This window comes from Gorilla gorilla, chromosome 3 (genome assembly GCF_029281585.2).
Source record: "Gorilla gorilla gorilla isolate KB3781 chromosome 3, NHGRI_mGorGor1-v2.1_pri, whole genome shotgun sequence".
Taxonomy (NCBI): Eukaryota; Metazoa; Chordata; class Mammalia; order Primates; family Hominidae; genus Gorilla; species Gorilla gorilla.
In genome coordinates this window covers 165,957,023-165,980,442 of record NC_073227.2, presented here as the reverse complement: position 1 = coordinate 165,980,442, position 23,420 = coordinate 165,957,023, and the positions used below count along the sequence as shown (strand labels likewise).

Below are 23,420 nucleotides of genomic sequence, written 5' to 3'. Positions count from 1 at the left end.
TATAGTTGTAGGTTTTACATTTAGGTCTTTTATAAATCTTGAGTTGATTTTTGTATATGGTGAAAGGGAGGGGTCTGATTTCAATCTTCTGCGTATGGCTAGCCAGTTATCCCTGTACAATTTATTGAATAGGGAGTTCCTTCCGCATTGCTTGTTATTGCCAACTTTGTTGAAGATCAGATGGTTGTAGATGTGCAGCTTTATTTCTGGGTTCTCTAACCTGTTCCATTGGTCTCTGTGTCTGTTTTTGTACCAGTACCATGCTCTTTTGGCTACTGTTGTTTTGAAGTTTAGTTTGAAGTTGGGTAATGTGATGCCTCCAGCTTTGTTCTTTTTGCTTAGTATTGCTTTGGCTATTGAGGCTCTTTTTTGGTTCCATATGAATATTAGAATAGTTCTCTAATTCTGTGAAAACTGTCAGTAGTTTGATTGGAATAGCATTGAATCTATAAATTGCTTTGGGCAGTTATGACCATTTTTTTTTTTAAACAATATTGATTCTTCCTATCCATGAGCATGGGATGTTTTTCCATTTGTTTGTGTCATGTCTGATTTTCTTCAGCAGTGTTTTGTAATTCTTGTAGAGATCTTTTGCCTCCTTGGTTAGCTGTATTCCCAGGTGTTTTGTTTTTTTGTGTGGCTGTTTTGAGTGGAATTGTGTTCTTGATTTGGCACTTAGCTTGTATGTTATTGGTATATAGAAATGCTATTGATTTTTGTATATTGATTTTGTATCCTGAAACTTTGCTGAAGTTGTTCATCAGATCTAGGAGTCTTTGGGCAGAGACTATGGGGTTTTCTAGGTGTAGAATTATATTGTCTGCAAACAAAGATAGTTTGACATCCTCTCTTCCTATTTGAATGCCTTTTATTTTTTCTCTTGCCTGATTGCTGTGGCTAGGACCTCTAGAACTATGTTGAATAAAAGTGGTGAGAGTGGGCATCTTTGTCTTGTTCTGGTTCTTAAGGGGAATGCTTCCTTCCAGTTTTTGCTCGGTATGATGTTGTCTGTGGGTTTGTCATAGATGGCCCTTATTATTTTGAATTATGATCCTTCAATGCCTAGTTTGTTGAGGATTTTTAACATGACGATATGTTGAATTTTATTGAAAGCCTTTTCTGCATCTCTTGAGATGATGTGGTTTTTGTTTTTAGTTCTGTTTATGTGATGAATGACATTTATTGATTTGCATATGTGGAGCCTATCTTACATCCGAGGAATAAAGCCTGCTTGATTGTGGTGGATTAGCCTTTTTTGATGCGCTGCTGGTTTCAGTTTGCTAGTATGTTATTGAGGATTTTTGTGTCGATGTTCATCAAGAATATTGGCCTGAGGTTTCTTCTTTTACTGGATCTCTGGCAGGTTTTGGTATCAGAGTGATGCTGGCCTTATAGAATGAGTTAGGGAGGAATCCTTCCTCTCAGTTTTTTGCAATCGTTTCAGTAGGGTTGATACCAGCTCTTTCATATACTCTGGGGTTCTCTGAATTTCCTGAATTTGAATGTTGACCTCTTTAGCGAGATCGGGGAAATTTTCATGGACAGTATCCTCAAATATATTTTCCAATTTGCTTGTTGTTTCTCCCTGTCTGTCAGGGACCCCAATGAGTTGTAGTTTTGGTCTCTTTACATAATCTCATATTTCTCAGAGGTTTTGCTCGTTTTTAAAAAAATTCTTTTTCATTTTATTTTATTCTATTTATTTATTTTTTTTTGAGACAGAGTCTTGCTCTGTCGCCCAGGCTGGAGTGCAGTGGCACGATCTCGGCTCACTGCAAGCTCCGCCTCCCAGTTTCACACCATTCTCCTGCCTCAGCCTCCTGAGTAGCTGGGACTACAGGTGCCTGCCACCACACCCACCTAATTTTTTGTATTTTTAGTAGAGACGGGGTTTCACCGTTTTAGCCAGAATGGTCTCGATCTCCTGACCTCGTGATCCACCCGCGTTGGCCTCCCAAAGTGCTGGGATTACAGGTGTGAGCCACCACGCCCGGCAAATTCTTTTTTATTTTTGTCTAGCTGAATTGATTTGAAGAACCAGTCTTTGTTCTCTGAGATTCTTTCCTCAACTTGGTGTGTACTGCTGTTAACACTTCTGAATGTATTATGAAATCCTTGTAGTGAGTTTTTCAGCTCTATCAGATCAGTTTGGTTCTTTCTTAAAATAGCTATTTCGTCTTTCAGCTCTTGATTCATTTTACTGGATTCCTTAGATTCCTTGGATTGGGTTTCAACTTCCATCTGCATCTTAATGTTCTTCACTGCCATCCAGATTCTGAATTCTGAATTCCAAATGTCTGTCATTTCTGTCATTTCATTCCGGTTAAGAACCATTGCTGGGCAACTAGTATGCTCATTTGGATGTAAGAAGACACTCTGTCTTTTAGACTTGCCAGAATTCTTGCTCTGGTTCTTTCTCATCTGTGTGGGAAAATGTTCCTTTAATCTTTGAAGTTGCTGTCCTTTAGATGGGACTTTTTTGCTTTTATCTTCTTTGATGTCATCGAGGATTTTACTGTGGTACAAGTTGGGTTTAGTTGACTAGCTTCATTTCTGGATGATTTTAGGGTACCAAGGCTCAGCTCAGTGCTTGTGGGTTGTATGCTGTAATCCAGAGGGCCTTTGAACAGACCCAAAACCTTGTTCTCTGGCCCTTCAAGATAAGCAACTGCTGTACTGGAGGGGCCACAGTGTTTCCAGTGTGCTGGCAACAACACTCCGATGAGGGGTGCAGTCAAAGCAGTCAGGGGAAGTCTGTGGGCAAATGTATGCTGGCAGCAGCCCATCTGCTAAAGCTTTCTGTTGGTTAGGTGGGGTCTGTTGGTGAAAAAGCTATGGCAGTGGCTGCTGGGAAGCACCCAGTAGGTCATCTGAGGCTGTGCTGCAATCAGACGTGGCCAAGCAGGGACCCTGGGAGAGACTGGCAGACAAAGTGTTGCTCAGATCAGACTGGCCCCCATCCCATGGGTAAGACAGCCCTATATTGTGCAGGTCCAACAGTCAACAAAGGCCAAAGCCACCTAGAGGTACATGACAAGCCTTAAGGGACAGGCATCCCTGGCTGTGCTCCGCTGTAGCCATTTCCATGCCAAACCCTCTGGGCTCCACACAGGCTGGGGTCCTGTGCCTGCTAACTCTCCAAGCAGCACTCCCTGCTGGTTCAGATGCCTGGGGGGGTTGTGGGGCCTCCTGCCGCTAGAATTCTGGAGATATATGGTGAGAGTGGACTACTCCACACCTATTTAGTTAATTCCTCCCCAGGAGCTGCTCAGGGCCAGAAATGAGTCCTGGTGCTCAGCAACCCCATTCACGGTTCCTAGCTTACTCCCCTTTCAGCCCAGGGTCTGCTTGGTCCTCCCTCTGTCCACTCTCAATGCCTTCCTTCTGACAGTCTGCTTAAAGTATGCTTGTCTTCTTGATGGTCTGGTTTCTCGGTGAATGAAGCTCTTCCTGGCCACATCTAGTTGGCCACCTTGGCTCTGATCAACCCTGAGATTCTTTTTAAATAAAAGTTTTATTTAAGATGGTTGCTAAAATTAAAATAAAAGTTAGGTACTAGTCTCTTTATTAGTAAATAATAAATGTAATATAAAGTTATAGTTCTACATTTAATCCACTTCTCTTCCTTCCTTTTGAAGAGTGTAAACTCAAGATGGGAAAGGAGGACAAAGCCAGAAGTGTGAAAGATATTTAAGCAGTTTTAGTTGACAGTGAGTTTAGTTTCAGTTAACAGTGTGATGTGGTTGCTAAAAAAGCTAGTATGATTTTGGGATGCAATAAGGTAAGCACAGAATCTATGAAGACCTCCTGGTGTGTTGTATTCCATGTCGGCTTCCCCTGCTAACACTGATAAAGAAGGTCTAGGATGTGCTCAGAAGGGAGTAGGCAGAATAGGGGATTGAAGCCAAACAATAATAAAAAAAAAAAATTTGGAACCTATGGTCTGCCGAAAACTTTGGGGGACATGGTAGCTTTCTTTCCGTAATTTGAAGGATTTATACTTTGTGGAGGAATTAGATGTTTTGTATGTGTCATCTCATAAGAAAAAACTTAGCCCAAAAGGTAAGAGCTACACAGAGACCAGTTATGGCTTAGTATAAAGAAAACTTTTAAAAATTGGAACTGATCAAAGATAATTTAACTGCTTGATAGTAATAGTTGCTACCTGTCAGAAAAATTTTGAACCTGGTTATTTATTGGAATAGATGGTGGTTAGATTACATGTTCCTCTAAGCTCATGTTTAGTCCTAATGGTTCTGATTAGGTCTAATTAAAATACATTATGCTTCACTTGCTGAATGTTTACCACGCTTTTTTTGTGAAATAGCTTTAAGTGTTAGAATATGAACATAATTTAAAGTATGACATATTTCCAAATTCAAGAATAGACACACTAGCAATTAAGTATCACATAAGGCTCATACATTGAAAATCTAATTTGGAAAATTTTCATATTTCTTGGTTTTTCTTTGGAGGAAGGTGCTGTTCTGTCAGCCATGCAGAAAACTTACAAAGAAATGATCTTCATAAAAATTTGAATAGAATATATTAAAAACTGTTACCTATTACATAATTAAATGAAGGGAAAAAGCCCTCTGCCCTCCTCAAAAAGAGAGGTAATTTTTCTTGGCAGTTAGGAGAAATAAGTCCTAAGGTAGAGAGGGGGAAGGAAAAAATATAATAAGAAAATGAAATGTTCTTTGAATGTGTAATTTTGTACTTAAATGGAAAATAGAGAAGCTTTTTGCTTCTCTATTTTATATAATATATGTTTTATATATTTTATAAAATGAATTATTTTCTGTTTGTAAAGGGCTAATTTTCTTGGGGAGAATTTCAGAATTTGTTAATAATTTTTAAAGGAATATTGGGAATAATATTTTAAGGAAAATTGGGTAGTAATTTAGTTTAATATGGATTATATGGACTAATGTACTTGTTTGCTGATTTAAAAGGATAAATACTGAAATATTAAACTGAGTAGGAACAAAGCAAAATTTGTGCTTTTGTTTGATCTGCCTTCATCAAAATTTCTACAAATTTTATTAAATGTAATCTTGCTATTTTTATCATGGTAATAACATTATACAACATTTTTAATTATGTTAAAATGATTTCTGTGTCGCAAAGAAATTTATTGAAATAGAAAAGGACACAAGAATGCTGAGAAAAATATTGAACAGTTGTGCTGGTTTGCTTCATTTTAAAGAGAAATTTTGATAGTTTAATAATGAAGGATAAATTATAAATTTCAAAAAACCTGTATTTACTAAAGCCTGGGTTGAATGAAAACATTGATAGCAATAAACTCCATTATCATTTAAAGCACTTGGAACAGAAAGTACTTTATAAATTTAATAAAATCCTGTATATACTTTAATACCAATGTATGTATGGATGTAAATTGCTTAAGCCAAATCATACAAATTAGTTTATTTACCCTCCTCCCCAAATTACACTGTTCATAAATTTTAAACTTTATAATTTTGTGACATTTATACTTTTGCTTAATCATCTCTTTGGATTAATTTTAGGTTTTTAAAAAATATCAGGTAACAGGTGAACAACAGGACCTATTGCCTGGTAGCACTACAGTTTCAGCAGCTTAGGTATCTTTGTAAAAAAGCATTTGTGCAATTATAGAATACTTTATTGCATTTTCCCCTTATTTTTAAAAGTAGAGCAAATGGAAAAATTAAAGTGCTGATGTCATGTAAAAAATAGTAGATTGGGTGCAGTGGCTCACGCCTATAATCCCAACACTTTGGGAGGCTGAGGTAGGAGGATTGTTTAAAGCCAGAAGTTCAAAACTGGCCTGAGAGATAAAGCAAGATTCTGTCTCTACAAAAAACTTAAAAAATTACCTGGGTGTGGTGGTACACACCTGTAGTCTCAGCTATTCAGGAAGCTGACATGGATCGCTTGGGCCAGGAGTTTGAAGCTGCAGTGAACTATTGTCATGCCACTGCACTCCAGCCTGGGTGACAGAGTGAGACCCTGTCTCCTAAAAAAAAAAAAAAAAAAAGATACGTAATAGATACTAGGCTTAATCACAGTGTATTAATACTTGTGAATACATTGGAAATCATTAAACTCAACTAGATATTCATTGGACTTTACTAGTCACCTACATATTGAATTATGAACACCAAAAGGAAATGTTAAATATTTATTGTCAAAGATTGAGACCGAACCATCTGGTATAATTTAGGATTGTGATTTAGGATTGGGTAGATTTTTTTAGCACTTGAGAACTAACTTTCCTACCTCTATTGGGTAGATTTTTTTAGCACTTGAGAACTAACTTTCCTACCTCTATTATATAAGTTCAGGGTTCAGCTTTCTTCCATTTGATCTTCATCCATGTTTTCATGAAAACATTATGTACTAATGGAAGAACTTCCTGTATTGAAAAAATTGTATTACAAACAAGTTTGAAAGAGGTTCAATTTGGAGTTTATATTTTGTTAAACTATTTGGTTCCTTAGATGTTTTTTTCTTCACATAGAAAATAAGCAACTCTCGATTTATGTAGCAGTTTCTCAGCTAGTTGAGAAATAATTTATATGTATTACTGATCTGTTAAGGTGAACATATATTGTAACATATATAAAGCAACTTTTTTATATCTCATTGTGTTTTAAAATTAGAAGAAGCTCTTTCTCTGCTCTGGATGAGAACTTGGTGGGGAGCATATAGCACACTTTTTGGTAACATACCCAGTTTTATGTTTATTTCAAATGGCAAAATATATTTTAGAAATAGAAGTGTTCAGTTCTAGTGAATAGTGAAAGCCTCAATCTTGCTTTAAAGTTTCTTTAAGGTTTATTCCTCTCCCTAAACTTGGGCATGTTGCAAGTTGGGTGTAGTTTGCTTCTCTTACCCTACCTAGTTTTTTTTTGTTTTTTTGTGTTTTTTTTGTCCTTTCACATTTCTGAATTTGTTAGATCTGCTAGTATGGGAACGAAGAAGAGGTAAGAAAAGAAGGAAAGTCTGTAATTGCCATTTGTGTCTTGGTGATATAGCATTGATGTTCTCTGTACTTGGCTGTATGTTTAAAGCTGACTATTATGGATGCTTTTGTGGGTTGAGAGAATCAGCCACCACATTCACTTAATGCTATGGATGATTCATCTGCAGTTCTCTTGTTGAGGGTATATTAATCATCTTCTTTTTTACATGGTAGTACCTCCAGCTTCCTGATGAGGATTATTCATCCTTTCTAGAAAGAAACTAAGATAACCCTTCAGGTTATCAGGTTATAAAGTTCCCTTTTCCCAGTTTCCTGAGACATTTTTGGATTTTCTCAAATGCCTTTTCTGTATCTGTTCATATGGATCATATGGTTTTTCTTTATTCTGTTGAGATGGTGAATAATAAAATTCAATATTTAATTATTTATTTAATATTTATTCTCTTGAGATGGTGAGTAATAAACAGTAAAGATTTTTTTTATTTGTAGTGAAATATAAATATAAGTTTACTGTTATAGCCTTTTTATTTCTTTATTTATTTTGAGATGGAGTTTCACTCTCGTTGCCCAGGCTGGAGTTCAATGGCACGATCTTGGCTCACTGCAACCTCTGCCTCCCAGATTCAAGCAATTCTCCTGCCTCAGCCTCCCAAGTAGCTGGGATTACAGGCATGCACCACCACGCCCGGCTAATTTTGTATTTTTAATAGAGATGGGGTTTCTCCATGTTGGTCAGGCTATTCTCAAAATCCCAACTTCAGGTGCTCTGCCCTCCTCAACCTCCTAAAGTGTTGGGATTACAGGCGTGAGCCACTGTGCCTGGCCAGCCATTTTTAAATGTACAGTTAAGTATCCTTAAGTACATTTACAGTGTTGTGCAACCACTACCACCTCCATCTTCAGAACTTTTCATCATCCTGTGTGGAACCCATTAAATAATAACCACCCAATTTCCTTTTCTCTCCAGTCCATGATAATCACTGTTTTATTTTTTGCCTCTGTGTATTTCACTGTTCTAGGGACCTGATATAAGTGGAATTATATAATATTTATCCTTTGGTGTCTAACTTTTCTCACTTAGCCTAATGTTTTCAAGGTTCATTCATGTTGTAGCATGTGTCAGAATTTCATTCCTTTTTAAGGATGAATAATATTCCATTGTATGACTGTGCCACATTTTGTTTATCCATTCGTCAGAGGACATTGGGTTGTTTCTACCTTTCGGCTGTTGTAAATAATACTGTTATGAACATTGGTGTGCAAATATCTGTTCAAGTACCTGATTTCACTTCTTTTGGATATATATCCAGAGGTGGAATTGCTGGATCATATGGTAATTCTATGTTTAAGTTTTTGAGTCACCTCCATACTGTTTTTCACAGTAGCTGTACCATTTTACCTTCCCACTGGTAATGCCCAAAAGTTCCAGTTTCTCCACATCCATGCCAACATTTGATAATAGTCATCCTAATGAGTCTATCTCATTATAGTTTTGATTTTCATTTCCCTAATGTTTTGTGCTATCAAGCATTTTTTTCATGTGCTTCCTGGTTATTTGTATATCTTCTTCAGAGAAATGACTGCTTAAGTCCCTTCCCTCTTTTTACATTGGGTTGTCTTTTTGTTGTTAAGCTGTAAGACTTCTTTATATGTCCTGCTGCAATTGCTCAACTTTGCCATTGTAGTATTAAAGCTCCCATAGACAATGTGTATATGACGGAGTGTCACTTAGTTTCAATAAAATTTTATTTACAAAAATAGGTGGCGGTCCACATTTAGCCTGCAAGCTGTAGCTTACCAAGCCCTGCTTTAGAGCAGAAGTTCTTAAACTTTTTAGTCTCAGTACTGCTTTAAACTTTTATTGAGGACTCCAGAAATCTTTATATATGTATCTCATTATTTACTATTTTATAAATTATAGATTAGGGACTTTAAATTATTTAGTTATTCACTAAAAATAAACAATAATTAACCTATTATGTGTTAACAACATAAATAACAATTCTATGAAAAACAACTGTCTCTTCCCAAATGAACAACAACAAAAATAGTGAGAAGAGTGTCATTGTTTAGATTTTTTGTGAACCTTTTTGGTTCACAAAAAATAGCTGGAGTCTCATTTCTGCTTGTTCATTAAATCTTTTACAATATCCCATGTCAGCCTGTGGAAAACTCTACTACATACTCATAAGAGAATGATTCTGAAAAAGGCAAATTACATCTTAGTAATATTAAGAAAATAGTTCTGACCTTGCTGATCCTCTGAAAGAGTCTTGAGGTCCTCTGTAGGTCCCCAGACCACTCTTTAAGATCATTTCTCTTAGGCAAGATTAGCCTCATTACTAAGGCTTGACTCATCTGGGATCTCAAACGAATGTCTTAGGTATTTGAAGAGGACTTACCACTTCGGTTATTGGGAGCTTTAATGATTCCCAGTCCTCTGTGCCCGCTGGAAATTGTTTGGCTTACTGCTTTCCAGTAATTGTTCTTTCCCCAGTGCTTGTTCTTTGCCTATCCTTGTGAAGTTTTGCTGTATGCATGTTCATATTGTGTTCAGGCATAGAATGAAGGGGACCCCACGCATATTTCTGGAGTTTTTTCTTTATGTAGCTTATTCCTTATCAATTCAGTAGACTGCTAGATTCTCTTTGGCATCTCCCTCTTCACATTGCAGTCCCAAAATTGCCTGCAGCCAGAAAACTCAGTTGTTTGTAGGGCTCACCTCATTTATTTCCTTTCTCTCAGGACCTAGAGGCCTGTGCTGCCTGTTGCTCAGCATCTCTGGATGCTTCAGATATGTTCTCCAGTATTCTAGTTGTCTGTAGTGGGAAGGCAAGTCATGTAGCAGTTAACCTTCATGAGCAGATGTCTCGGACTTTCTTGTTTTATTTTATTTTAAGACCGTATCTGCTGAAAATTATGCATTAAGGTCTCATATATCCTTTCAAAACATGGTCTTTGTTGTTGTAGTCTTCCGCGAAAACTTTCATCTTAGCATCTAGTTAACATTGATACAGAGGACATTTTTCACTTCTTATTTTGAGATGGAGTTTCGCTCTGTCACCAGGCTGGAGTACAGTAGCTCAATCTTGGCTCACAGCAACCTCCACCTCCTGGGTTCAAGCGATTCTCCTGCCTCAGCCTCTCAAGTAGCTGGTACTACAGGCACACGCCACCATACCCAGCTAAGTTTTGTATTTTTAGTGGAGACGGGATTTCACCATGTTGGCCAGGATGGTCTGGATCTCTTGGCCTCGTGATCTGCCTGCCTCAGCCTCCCAAAGTGCTGGGATTACAGGCATGTGCCACTGCACCCGGCCCCCATTTTTCACTTTTATACCAGGAACATATATGGAAGAATATAGTTATTTATAAATATTTGCTTCTGATTTAAAAAACTATGTGGACTCTATTTTGTCTCAACCTCCTGGTAATGTATCTAGCACGTTAAGAAGAACGATTTTAAAAACATGTTTTATAACTATTTTGTTTTTTACATTTAGCTTTAAATGTAAAGCTATCGTCTATCACATACATTTAGTTTTAAGTTTTGTATCTTAGGGTTTATTAGTTACTCTTATATAATGTAGTCACATAGAACTGGATTAAATTCTGGCTCTGTGCTTTACTAGATGTGTAAACAAGGACCACTTGCTTAACCTGATGTGAACCTCAGTTTCTGCATCTGTAATACAGACACAGTCATGCTGTATTAATTAGAAATCGGAACATCTAGTAGCAGAGCTTTTGATAATGGTGTTTTCTACAAGGTGGAAATTTATTTCTTCTACCTCTTCATGTAAGAGGAGCCTGGCAGTCCAGGAGTGGTATGGCAGCCTCACAGTGTGTTTGTGGACCCAGTTTCCTTCTCTTTACATTCCTTCATTCTTAGCTTGTAGATTTTATCCTCAAGTTTGTCTTATGGTCCAAGATGCCTACTGGAATTCCACCTATCATGTCCATATCCCAGGCAGCAGGAAGGAGTAGATGAGAAAGGTAAAAGGGGCATGTTTTTCTTTTAAAGAAACCTTCTTTAGTACACACCATCATTTTGTTTAAATCTTACTGGCCATAACTTAGTCATATGGCTCTACCTAACTTTAAGGGAAGTTGGATCTTTTAGCCAGATGTTATGAAGAAAGAGGGGATAAAGGGATTTTAGGTTAGGCAACTAGGAATATCTGTCACTAATGTCTTCAATCAGAATTTCATGGGTTCCAAACCCAATGAGAAATTATTCAGCAGATGCTCGTATCTGTGGTAGCAGGAGGCGGCCAAAATACCAACTTTATAAAACAGACAGAACTGATATTTGAGAAATATAACTGCATTATATCTTAGTCAAGTGTGTTTCCTAATATTGAACCTTAGAATTAAACAGTCTTACTCATCTAGTTATACCACTAGACCAGGTAGCATGTGCCTCTATTAAATTAGTGGCCTGAAGGAACAAAGCAAATGTTTGGTTCCTGCCAGAAGCTCTTTCTCAGGAGAAAGCGTGTAGTGAGTGAGGGGATAGAGAGTGTCCAGGAGTGTTACTTATGTCATCAGAAATAGGAAAGTATTGCCCTCTTCCTTCCCCACTCTTGTAATATCTTATGCTACGAATATAGCATGATGCCTGGCGTATAGTGAGCATTCACTATGGAGTGATTATTATTATAATGATGGTTTTGAGCAGTTTGAGCTACTGCCTCTATGTGTAATAGTCTGTATGTTTAATCTTATCACATAAATAATATTATGTAATACATACATATTATTATGTAATACATACATAATCTTATCACATACATAATCACATACATAATCTTATCACTATTTGAAACATAGCATGCTTTTCCATGAAATATTATTTTTAAAATTCATCATGAGATAAAATTGATAAATTATTTTAAAATTTTTTACTCTACCTTTTAATTATTTTAAACTTTTGGTGAGGTCACAGTTTCCTATGCAAATTTAATGAAACTATGTATATAGCAAATTATACGTACGATTTCTGTGGGTACGTGAACCTTACGATAATAACTCATGGCTTAGAAAAAATTTAAAAAACTACAGACACCTACCTATTACTGTAAACTCGTATCAATGACTATTGAATGAGCTAAGCAAAATTAATTAAAAGGAAGTTTTGGTTAAAATCATGTGAGGTCGACAGACACATTTTTTAATTTCAACTGTTCCCTCCTACTAGCTTTTTGACCTTAAGCCAGTTATTAACCTAAGTGTTATGTTTTTTTTAAATCAGAAAAATGAAGATAATAAAAGTTCCTATTTGACAACATTGAGAAATAAATGAGACAATATGTATAGAGCATTACTTCTGGGCCAGACACAAAATATTCACTTGCTCTTTGCTGTTACTGTTTTTATTATCATTAGTGTTTTTAGTATTCTTTGCTTTTCTAACCTTGCCCTGATCATCTTGAAGGCAGTGAATAAGTGTACCTGAATTTCACAATTTAGAAACGTAATTATTCTGAGCAAAAAACTTGATCCTTTAGATCTGCCTTTCTTTTCTTCCTTAAAAAAAAAAGTTCTTAAGAGCCATCTTCGTGATCTTTGATCTCTTCATAAGAAGAAAGATCATTTACTTCCTGCTTATGGCTCATCAAGGAAAAAGGTCTTCAAAAATTTCCTGTCTTTCTTTGCTTCCTCTCCTGTCTCCTTTCTGGCTCAGCAGAGAGAAAGATGTCAGTTTGATACCTTTGGCCTCTTTTAAAAACCTAATAATGGTCTTTATCCGTCAGCAGTTCCTGGGTATTTAGTGTTTTACCTCTTGATCCGAGGAAAAGTCCTTAACTTTCCCTATTCCTTTCTAATGAATAGCTTAGGCTACAGAAGTTTGGTCTCCTTACTAAGAGCTACAGAGCCCCTGCTGTTTTTATAGGCTGACTTCTGACACAGAGTACTTCTGTTCAAGGAGCTCATTGTTACAAAGTTAGTGCCAGTTTATACTAGAACTTAACTTTTAAAGCACATGTAAATAGATTTCTTAATGGGTTTTTGGGTTTTTAAAATCACCTAGATTTTTTTTTTCCTGGTGGCCAAATAGCACATGCTCATTCTGAAAAATTGTTCAGAAACTATAAAAATCATAAAGAAGAAAATAAAGATCTCCTATGGTCCCATCCCACGAAAACAGTTAATTTTACTATTTTTGGGTAGTTCCACCTAGGTCTTTTTCTATATACAAATATAGATTTACATGCCTTTAAAAAATTGTTGTTTTCCCCCAAATGTGATTCTTCTGTATATATTGTTTTATAATCTTTTTTCTACTGTAACTATATATGTACATGATTATTTTAAATAGTTCTATAGCAGTTCGTTGAATGGCTGTATTGTAATTTATTTAACCAATTCTCTATTGTCATGGATATTTAGGCTGTTTTTAATTTTTTAGTGATTTAATCACAGGACAAGATTTTTCTGCATCCATTTTTTTCTCCAAGGCCAGCCTTCATTAGACATCAATTTTTGAGTGATTGTGTTACTGTATTTTAATGCATTCTCAGAAGTTTGAATTAGTAGGTCAAAGGTTGTGTTTCTACTAACTGGTGATGAAAGCACCTTTTTCTAATCAAATTTGAGTACTATCAGTTGTTTAAATATTTTCCAATATGATGATAAAACTAATATCTCTGTGTGTTTTAATTTCTCTTTCTTTGATTATTAGACGTTGAACACATTTTCATGTTTTGTTGGCCACTTGCATTTTTTCTGAGGTTCGTTTTCTATTATGTATTTCTTCTTTCCCTAGGATATGTATATTTTAAAATCAATAGCAAAAGAAAGAAAGAAAGAAAAAAATCAACAGCAGAATTCTATTTCTTGCATTAAAACTAGGTTGTTGTATTTTTTAGGAAAGGTAGTTTTCTCTTTGCTGGACCCAGTTCCTCACTTAGCTAGTTATTTTCAAGTATTTAATATAGGAAATGAAGTAAGTACTTAGTAAAGGAAACCAAACTTATGAGAATAATTTCTTTGTCTAAAATACAAATGAAGAGGATGGAAATCCTTAATGCTTGTTTGCGTGATAAAGTACCTAATTTGGCTTAACTGATCCTTCTTTGCTTGCATCTGGCTCTTGACTATGTTCTACATAGGTGTCTGTATAATTAACATATTATCTGGGCCTATATTTAACATACTATCTGGACCTATATTTTTACATTTTTCATTTTTGTTGAAATTAAAAGATATGAAAATGTTGATTCAAATACTCCTTTTAGCAAACTATGATTTTTAAAATCAGAAGATAAGATGCATTGGAAATCTTTTCATATGATGAAGTGCATGTTATTTTTACTTTATTGCTTTTAGAAGAAAAACAACAGTGAAGACATTATGTATTTATGCAGACTACAAATCTGATGAAAGCTATACTCCAAGCAAGATCTCAGTCAGAGTAGGAAATAATTTTCACAACCTTCAAGAAATTCGGGTATGTCTTTCAAATTTTTAAAAATATGTCATCCTTTAACTTTTACTCATTAGAAGATAGTCACAGTTGACATTACATTAGACAGGTTAAAATGTTAATATATAAAAGAAAAATATTGGAGAAAACATGTTTGAGTGTAAAATTTTTTTCTTCTGAATTCTGATTGTTCTCTTTATTTTTTCCACAATATTTTATTATTGAAATTTTCAGACATACAGAAAAACTCAAAGAATTGTACAGTGAATGCCAGTATACTCACTTCCTAGATTCTTCAGTTGTTAATATTTTGCTATATTTGCTTTATTACAATCTGTCCATCTAATTTTTTTGTGCATTTAAAAATAACTTGTGCATATTTGTCCATTTCACCCCAAATACCAGTGTGATATATTGGTAGAGTTATCAACATTTGCTTAATTTTCATTTTTTAAGATAAAATTTATGCACAATTTTGCATAATCTTAAGTATATTACTTGGTGAGTTTTGACAAACACATACATTTATGTAATCCCAACTCCTGTTAAAATATAGAACATTTCCACCACTCCAGAGAATTCCATCATATCTGTTCCCAGTTCAGTCTTCATCTCTATCCTACCGTCAGAAATAACTATTATACTGATTTTATTGATTGATTGATTTTTTATCATAGATCCATATTGCCTGTTTTACAATGTCATATGAACAGAGTCATACAGGATATAACTTTTATGTATGGCTTCTTTCACTCAGCCTAGGGTTTTTGAGATTTGTCCACGTAGTTGAATGTGTCACTGCTTCATTCTTTTTTACTTCTGAGTTGTATTTCACTGTTTGAATATACCACAATATATTTATCCTGCATGAAGTTATTAGGACAGTGCTTTAGTCCTGAAGTATTTCAGAGGTATTTTCAATGACTTTGAACTACATAATTGTGTAGCTGTGGCTGTTGACATTTTTTGGTCAGAAAATCATTAAGCCCAAATAATCATTAAAATCTGGTGGTTCTGAGAGATTTGGGAAGCACTTGTGATCTTTGAAAGGCCTCCAGTTAAGTTGTGGTCTTGGCTCTTATTTGACTTAGTGTTTATATTAAGACCGTGTCTCTAAATTTATATGTTTTATCTGAGTTAGTAATAAAATACTTAATAGAAATCACATGTACTTTCATTGTTTTCTTATTAAATAAGTGTTGTCCTCGTAAAACTTGCATATGTATTGACAAATAAGAACAGGTGAGGATATTGTCCAAGGTATTTTTGTTGTTGTTTTGTCTTTTGAGGTATTGTTTTTTAAAAAATTATTAAATATTGTATGTATCATGTACAGTATGATGTTTTGAAATATATATACTTTGTAGAATGACTGAATAAAGCTAGTTAACATATGCATTACTTCACATACCACTTTTTTGTGGTGAGAACTCTCAAAATCCACTCTCTTAGCAATCTTGAAGAATATAACACATAGTTTATTAATGTAGTCACTGTTATATACTGGATCTCTTGATTTTATTCTTCCTATCTAACTGAAATTTTGTACCCTTTGACCAACATCTCCCCAATCCCTCCTTCCATTATAGCCCCTAGAAACTATCATTCTCCTTCTGCTTCTGAGTTCAACTTTTTAATATTCCATATGTAAATAAGATCATGTGGTATTTGTCTTTCTGTGCCTGGCTTGTTTCATTTAACAATAGTGTTCTCCAGTTCCATCCACACTGCTGCAAATGACAGGATTTCCTTCTCTTTAGGGCTGTATAATATTCCATTGGGTATATATACCCCACAGTTTATTTACCCATTCATTCATTCATTGATGAATACTTAGGTTGATTCTATATCTTAGCTATTGTGAATAATGCTGCAGTGAACATGGGAATGCCATCTTGCTGACATCTGAACTCAGGTTGTTTGTTACTTTGAGATAACTTCTTGGTCTTGTTATAGACAATTATCTTAATTTACTTTTTTTTTTCTTTTTTTTGGAGACAGAGTCTTACTCTGTCGCCCACGCTGGAGTGCAGTGGTATGATCTTGGCTCACTGCAACCTCCACCTCCCAGGTTCAAACAATTCTTAAACCTCAGCCTCTTGAGTAGCTGGGATTACAGGAATGCGCCACCATGCCCAGCTAATTTTTTCTCTTTTTAGTAGAGACGGAGTTTTGCTGTGTTGGCCAGGCTGGTCTCGAACTCCGGCCTCAAGTGATCTGCCTCTCTCGGCCTCCCAAAGTGCTAGGATTACAGGCGTGAGCCACCATGCCCAGCCCTTACTTTTAAGAAACCCTTCTTGAAAACTAATTTCAGCTTCTGAAAAATTGAAAAATTGTTGTAAATTAGTTTTCTTTTAATTTAAAAACATTTCTTCTTTTGTCTGACAGGCCATGCTGGTTGATGTGTACTTCCTGTGCTTGAATAGATTAATAAATAAATCAGCTCTTAGTCTTCTTAAGTTTTTCTGTTCACCCAGTGCTTTTTAAATTCAGAATATTTTAAATTTTTTTTCCATAATCTTTTTTTTTTTTTCTTTTTTTGACAGAGTCTTGCTCTGTCACCAAGGCTGGAGTGCAATGGCCTGATCTCAGCTCACTGCAGCCTCTGCCTCCCAGGTTCAAGTGATTCTCCTGCCTCAGCCTCCTTTGTATTTTTAGTAGAGACGGGGTTTTGCCATGTTGGCCAGGCTGATCTCAAATTCCTGACCTCAAGTGATCCACCCACCTCGGCCTCCCAAAGTGCTGAGATTACAGGTTTGAGCCACTGCACCTGGCCTCTTATTTTTGGACCAATTGACAGCCCTTCTTTTAGTCACATATCTGATACATTTAATCAGTGTTTAGTTCTCTGATGACTTGACGTATTAAATTGTATTTTATTAAAAATTCACATTACCAAATGATTGGATCACTCATATTGGTAAGCCTTTTGTAAGTAGAGTTGGCTTGTTTTGATTTATAACTAAAGATTTATCATATAGCTCCTCAGGCAGTTGTGATAAGTGAAACACTAGCAATAAAATGTTTTGATTTGATATACGTGGTATATATTTGAAACCTCCTCTAGATGTCACTGTTGTCCTTTATTTTCTAGTTTCGTAGCCTATTTGTACTAAGTTCAAGACCTCATGTAATCTTAGTTGTACTTGTTTTTCCTGGAGAATATATATTCAAGAACTCTTTGATGCATTTTTGGGAAGTGTACATATTCATATGAAATTTCTAGGTATCTGTATTAAAGATGTTTTGTATTCTATTGTAAATTTTACTGACATTAAATAAGGATTTTGAGAAGTTAACAGGAGAAACTTTAAGCGATATTTGGACCTTGTAAAATACTTTTAATCTAGTCTTTGCTTCTATTATGTCATCTAAGTGCTGAAACATTACCCATATAGAAAAAGAGCTCTTATAGGTAGTCTCTTAATTTTTTCTAAGTGTGTTTATATTTCTGTTTAGTGACCACATGGCCTCATGAGACCAGTAATACAAGATATTACCAGGTGATAATGTGAGTTGTTTTCCTGGAAAACTTAATGAACATACTACTTTTCTGCCATAGTTCTCACTCAGGAACCATAATTTTTGGATGTTGCTTTAAATTGTTAGTGCCTAGCTTTTGCAGCTCGTGATATGAATACTTTTATCTTTTAATTATACATCTTTGTATGAGATTTATACTGTTTACCTTTTTTTCTTTGTAAGTTAAATAGGAGCCTGATAGCACTTTGCTTTTTAAGGAAAGATGAAGCAGATCATGATTTTATTTTTTCTGTTATTCTACCACAATATCTAAATATATAAAAAAAACTTTGCTGCTTCTGACTCAGATACTAAAACAAGTAATTAAAATAGTGTGAATTTTTATGAGGTTTTCAGAGTCATCATTTCATTAGTTATAGTACTGATTTAACTGAGTGGAAAATCCACCTAAATCTTTTTTATTTTTCCGTGGATGTTTGCCCACTGGAGGGTGTAGTGTAGTGTGTACTGAAATGTTTTAATAGATTTTCCTTTTTTTTTCACTAGAAATTATGAATTTGTTTACTTGAGATGCTTATTTTTTGTAATTGTTGATTTGAAGTAGTAACCTAAAAAATAGTCTAAGTTGAGAAAAGCATATAGCTGCCTTATTTAGCAATAAATTATTCTTTTTCTATCCTATTTATTTTCCTTCATTTTAGTTATGAAGCATGTATTGTATCTAGATCTTTGTTACTTCTATTGATAACTCTCTACAAAGGCATCAGACCCTTCCTTTAATACCCTAGAATGAGTATTTTAACCACTATACCTGAGGACTTAAATTGAACTTTCTGCTGAATAGTCACAAGATACTAAAACTGGATTTGGCCAAACAGAATATTTTTAATGACAAAATTGAAATTATTTATGCTTCTCATTCTACTTTCTTGTATTCAAAATATCCTATTCCACATAAATTGAAAACCAACAATTTAAGAACATTTTATAAGATGTTTGCAATTTATTGCTTCTACACAAGAGACTATTTCTATATAGAAGTGATAATTTAGCATTTCTGAGTCTACACTTTCTTTGCAGAATGCTTCATCTCAGTTGGGTTACTTTTGTGCATGAATTCATGTTATTCAACAGAAATTTTCAAATCAAGATGGTAGTTTTTAAATTCTTAAATCCCTTGCGTTTTAGCATTATGTTTTGATTTAATGTTGTTCTTTTCTTTTGCTCTCAGAAGGAAAAATAATGTGTGAGATTTTTTTTTTTTACCATTTAGAGCAATGGACCAAAGAACATTATATTTTAGATGTGATCATTATAGCATTTTAGAAAATATCTCTAGCTGAAATTCAAGGATACTTAAAGTCCTTTTCAGTTTGCTAACTAGTTATTGTTGTTTTTAAAAATTATTGTAGAATATTTTGTACTTAAATATGAAACTAAAGTGTTTTTTAGACACACTGTGACAGTTCTCAAATTATTTCTATATTGTTATATGAGAAACAACTTGTTAAGGTTAAGTAGATACTTTCAGCATATGTGAAAGTTGTCCTTTGGTTTATTGCTTCTAAAATTTGTGGCCATGAAAGGATAAAATATTGATAGAGCACAAGAGCACAAGATCGAGTACTTAAGTGAATTTTAAGCTCTGTTTTTGTCTTCAGATAATAAAGCTGTTACCAAGAGACTTTTTTTTAAAGGAGGCTTGAAATAAGTCTTCAGTGTTAGAGAGAGCTGTAATGTTTTCCCATGGTTTCATGTGGCCTTTCACTCTCTACTTGTGTCTTATTTCAGTAGCACAACCATGTGAGTCCATATATGGTACTTTGACAGAAGTGGTTAGTATGTCAGTTCTTCTGATAAAATAATATTTCCTATTAAAATTTGAGTTCCCCTAATGTATGTGATAGAGTAAGAAGATGCAGACAAAAGTTCTGGCTCTATTTGTTGATCCCAAAATCTACTTATATTTGCTTTCTTATGAGGGGCCTATTTTAAACAATTTGATATAAAGTGGAATGGCTTAGGCAGTATCTATAAACATAAATTGGTTTGATAAGACAGAAAGTGTAATTTATCAAGTCTTTGGAAAAATAGTTTTTGTTGAATTTAGCTAGTTTAAAAGATTTTTTTAAAAAAGTAGTTTCATAACTAACTTTAGTTCATCTTTGAAGTCATTGTGGAATGTTTTGGTGTGATACACATAATTTTTAGGGCAAAAAATGTTATCTTCTAACCTTCTCTAAAAGCAATATATAGAATTTTTGAAAACTTTTATTTATTATTGTATGCATCACTTATTTCCAAAATGGAGTTGAGGTAACTATGCATTTGGGGCATATTTCCTTTTGGAATTAAAATATGTTATACAGAAAAGTATCATCTGTATTTTTAAGAAGAAGTATCATCTATATTTTTTAGAAACTTGATTGTATCTTGTTTTTGTTTGACCACAAACTTATACTATAGATTATTTAAGAGATGTAGTCTGGCATTTCATACAAAACAGATTCATGCTTTATTCTGTGAATAATGCTGTAGGGCCTGCTAAGTGCCAGGTACTGTGTTAGATACTGGGGATACAATAAAGTCACAGTTTCTGCCTTTGAGCACTTCATAGTCTCATGGAAGAGATATGCAAAAAATTCTCAGTTGCCATTTAGTATAGTAAGTACCTGGAGGTGGCTATGGGAACACAATGGAATATTGTGTTTAAAAACACAATATTGTTTTGTGGTTTTTAAAGCCCAGTGGTTTAAAAAGCTGAAGAGGTTGATGGTTCAACTGACTGTTTAGGATAAATACAAAGCCTATTCAGGTGCAAAATCAAGTGGAGGCATTCTAGCAGGGTCATGATGTACATGACCCTGTATGGAAGCACAGTAGCATGGTATAGTGACAGAAGTGCAAGTAATTCAGTCTGCCATGGAAGCTGGATAGGTCTGAGGGAGTGGTAAGAAAGACTGGAGAAGTATTTATTCATTCAACACATATATTGTGATGTAACATGGTTCCCATACATAAGTTTACATTCTTGTAGGGAAATAAATATAGTATATAATTGTTTCAGTGAAAATGTATAGTCAGATTGTACGTAATGGCAGACATTAAATGAGGAAACATTAACACAGCTTAATCATGGGAATGGGGGAGCTGGAGCACCTAGAGACCAGGTAGATATAATATTAGCCAGGTAAAAATTATGAGGATTTAATTAAGGCTATGGCAGTTGGGTTCCCTATATTTGAAATAAATTAAAAGGACTTGTGACTGATTGCTACCTGGGGTATATTCAGAATATTGGGTAGGATTTGAGTAAGTAGAAAGGGGCATCTGGAATTCTCAGCTTAGGCAACTGGTTGAAAGTTGGCATTTACTAGTAATGGCATACAGAGAAGGAACATTCTGAGGGGGAGGGGCAGAGAGAAAGGGACTTAGATAATGAGATTAATTTTGGTCACTGATATCTGGTATCTCTTCAAATGGAGGGATTTTCAGTAGGTAGTCCATGGATAGTAGGGTATGGTATATGGATCTGAACCTAAGGAAAGAAGTCTGGGTTAGAGATACAGATTTGGGAATCATCAGTGTGTAAATAGAAGTTTAGATATGAAAGAAGAGTGCTAGGGCTGGAACCATGAAGATGCCAATATTCAAGAGTTGGATAGGAAAAGGTTATCCAGTGAAGAAAGCTGAGAGGAACTCTTAGAAAGATGGGAAGAAAATTAAGAGAATATGTTGTCATATTCTCATATGAAGTCATATAAAGTCAGGATTATCTAGGCAGATAGGGACTGAAACACTTCCTGTATTTCATGTTTTAATAGGCAGTTTACTTAATGTAATTTACTTAATGCAATTCTGAACTAAGGTAGTTCTTAAAACTTGTTTAAGCACTCTTTGGAGTAATTGTTTCTAAATTTATAGACTGGGGACTAATGAAATGATTTAATAGCAGGAATTCTGTCTTTTCTTATTATAATATTTGTGCCAAATAAGATGATTCTGAGGAGGATTCTTGTTTTCTTTCATAATGTGTTGATTTGGAAGGTTCTGTACTGCTAATGCGTACTTAAACTTAGAAGATGATGAATTTTCTTTCAAGAGCATTGTCCTGTAAGGTCACTTTTTTCAAGTGATCTTTTGCAGCAGTTATAGAAGACCTGCACTGTTTCTTTTAGGCAAAGTGGCAATGGTAACAGCCTAGGGCAAAGAAGACAAAAAACCCACAAAATCTAAAAACCCTTTATTTAACCATATGACAGGATATGATTCAATAGAAATATGCATTTTACTTATGAAAATGAAAATGACATGGTTTTAGAAATGCAGATTATCAATCCCTCTTATAAGGAAAACATACTGGGAATATAGCCTGCTGGTCAGAGCAGGGGTGAGCACTTGGCTGAGAGCCTAGCATAGTGTCTGAAACAGTAGGCATTTAATTAAAAAGTTATTAAATAACCACACTGTTACAGGACCCCACCACTTACCCAAACTTGTTAACCTTTGGGTCGGGGATTTCCGCACTATAGTCCCTTTAGTGGTCGCCAGAAAGATGTTACAAGGAAAGGGGTCCCAATCCAGACCCCAAGAGGGGGTTCTTGTATCTTGCGCAAGAAGGAATTCAGGGCAAATCCATAAAGTGAAAGCGAGTTTTTTAAGAAAGTAGAGGAATGAAAGAATGGCTACTACATAGAGCAGCCCTGAGGGCTGCTGGTTGCCCATCTTTATGGTTATTTCTTGATGATATGCTAAACAAGGGGTGGATTATTCGTGCCTCCCCTTTTTAGACCATATAGGGTAACTTCCTGACTTTGCCATGGCATTTGTAAACTGTCATGGCGCTGGTGGGAGTGTAGCAGTGAGGACTACCAGAGGTCACTCTCGTGGCCATCTTGGTTTTGGTGGGTTTGGGCCAGCTTCTTTACTGCAGCCTGTTTTATTAGCAAGGTCTTTATGACCTGTATCTTATGCTGACCTTGTATCTCATCTGGTGACTTAGCGTGCCTTAACCGTCTGGGAATGCAGCCCAGTAAATCTCAGCTTCATTTTACCCAGCTCGTATTCAAGATGGAGTTGCTCTGGTTTCACACGCCTGTGACAATACCAGAAGTTCATAGGCTTGCCATTGACCCATGCTTGTGTAGTTTGCTTCAAAGAGATTATCTGGGCAAATCAGATTCCCTGTCTCAGACATTTTAAAAACTTTTTTAATTGCAAAAAACATATACCACAAAATTTACCACCTGAACCATTTTTTATGTAGTTAGTTCAGTAGTACTACATATATGGTATTCACGTGGTTGTGAATACACATTTCCAGAACTTTTTTGTCTTTCAAAACCAAAAATCATAGTCATTAAATAACAACTCCCAGTTTCCCCCTTCTCCAGGCCCTGGTGAGCACTGTTCTAGTTTTTGTTTCTATGAATTTGACTGCTTTAGATACCTCATATAAGTGAAATCATACAATATTTGTCCTTTTTTGACTAGCTTACTTCACTTAGCATAATGTACTCAAGGTTCATGTTGTAT

General features: G+C 35.2%; 1 protein-coding gene across 9 annotated transcripts in view; it reads left to right on the top strand.

Moving 5' to 3' along the window:
- Positions 1–23,420, top strand: part of ANAPC10 (anaphase promoting complex subunit 10) — a 235,321-nt gene that overhangs the window by 19,330 nt on the left and 192,571 nt on the right. For 6 of the 9 annotated variants that reach the window (XR_008679333.2, XR_008679331.2, XM_019025428.3 and 3 more), the window contains exon 4: positions 14,306–14,426. The exons of 2 other annotated variants lie outside the window; for them this stretch is intronic. Coding sequence is in view for 5 of the 7 variants with exons in the window: in XM_019025428.3 (XP_018880973.1) it covers positions 14,306–14,426 (121 nt within the window). In the remaining 2 variants the exon portion in view is untranslated. Of the gene's footprint in view, positions 1–14,305; positions 14,427–17,861; positions 17,914–23,420 lie in introns of all 9 variants that reach the window. One more of the 9 variants, XM_055385592.2, reaches the window with a different exon arrangement.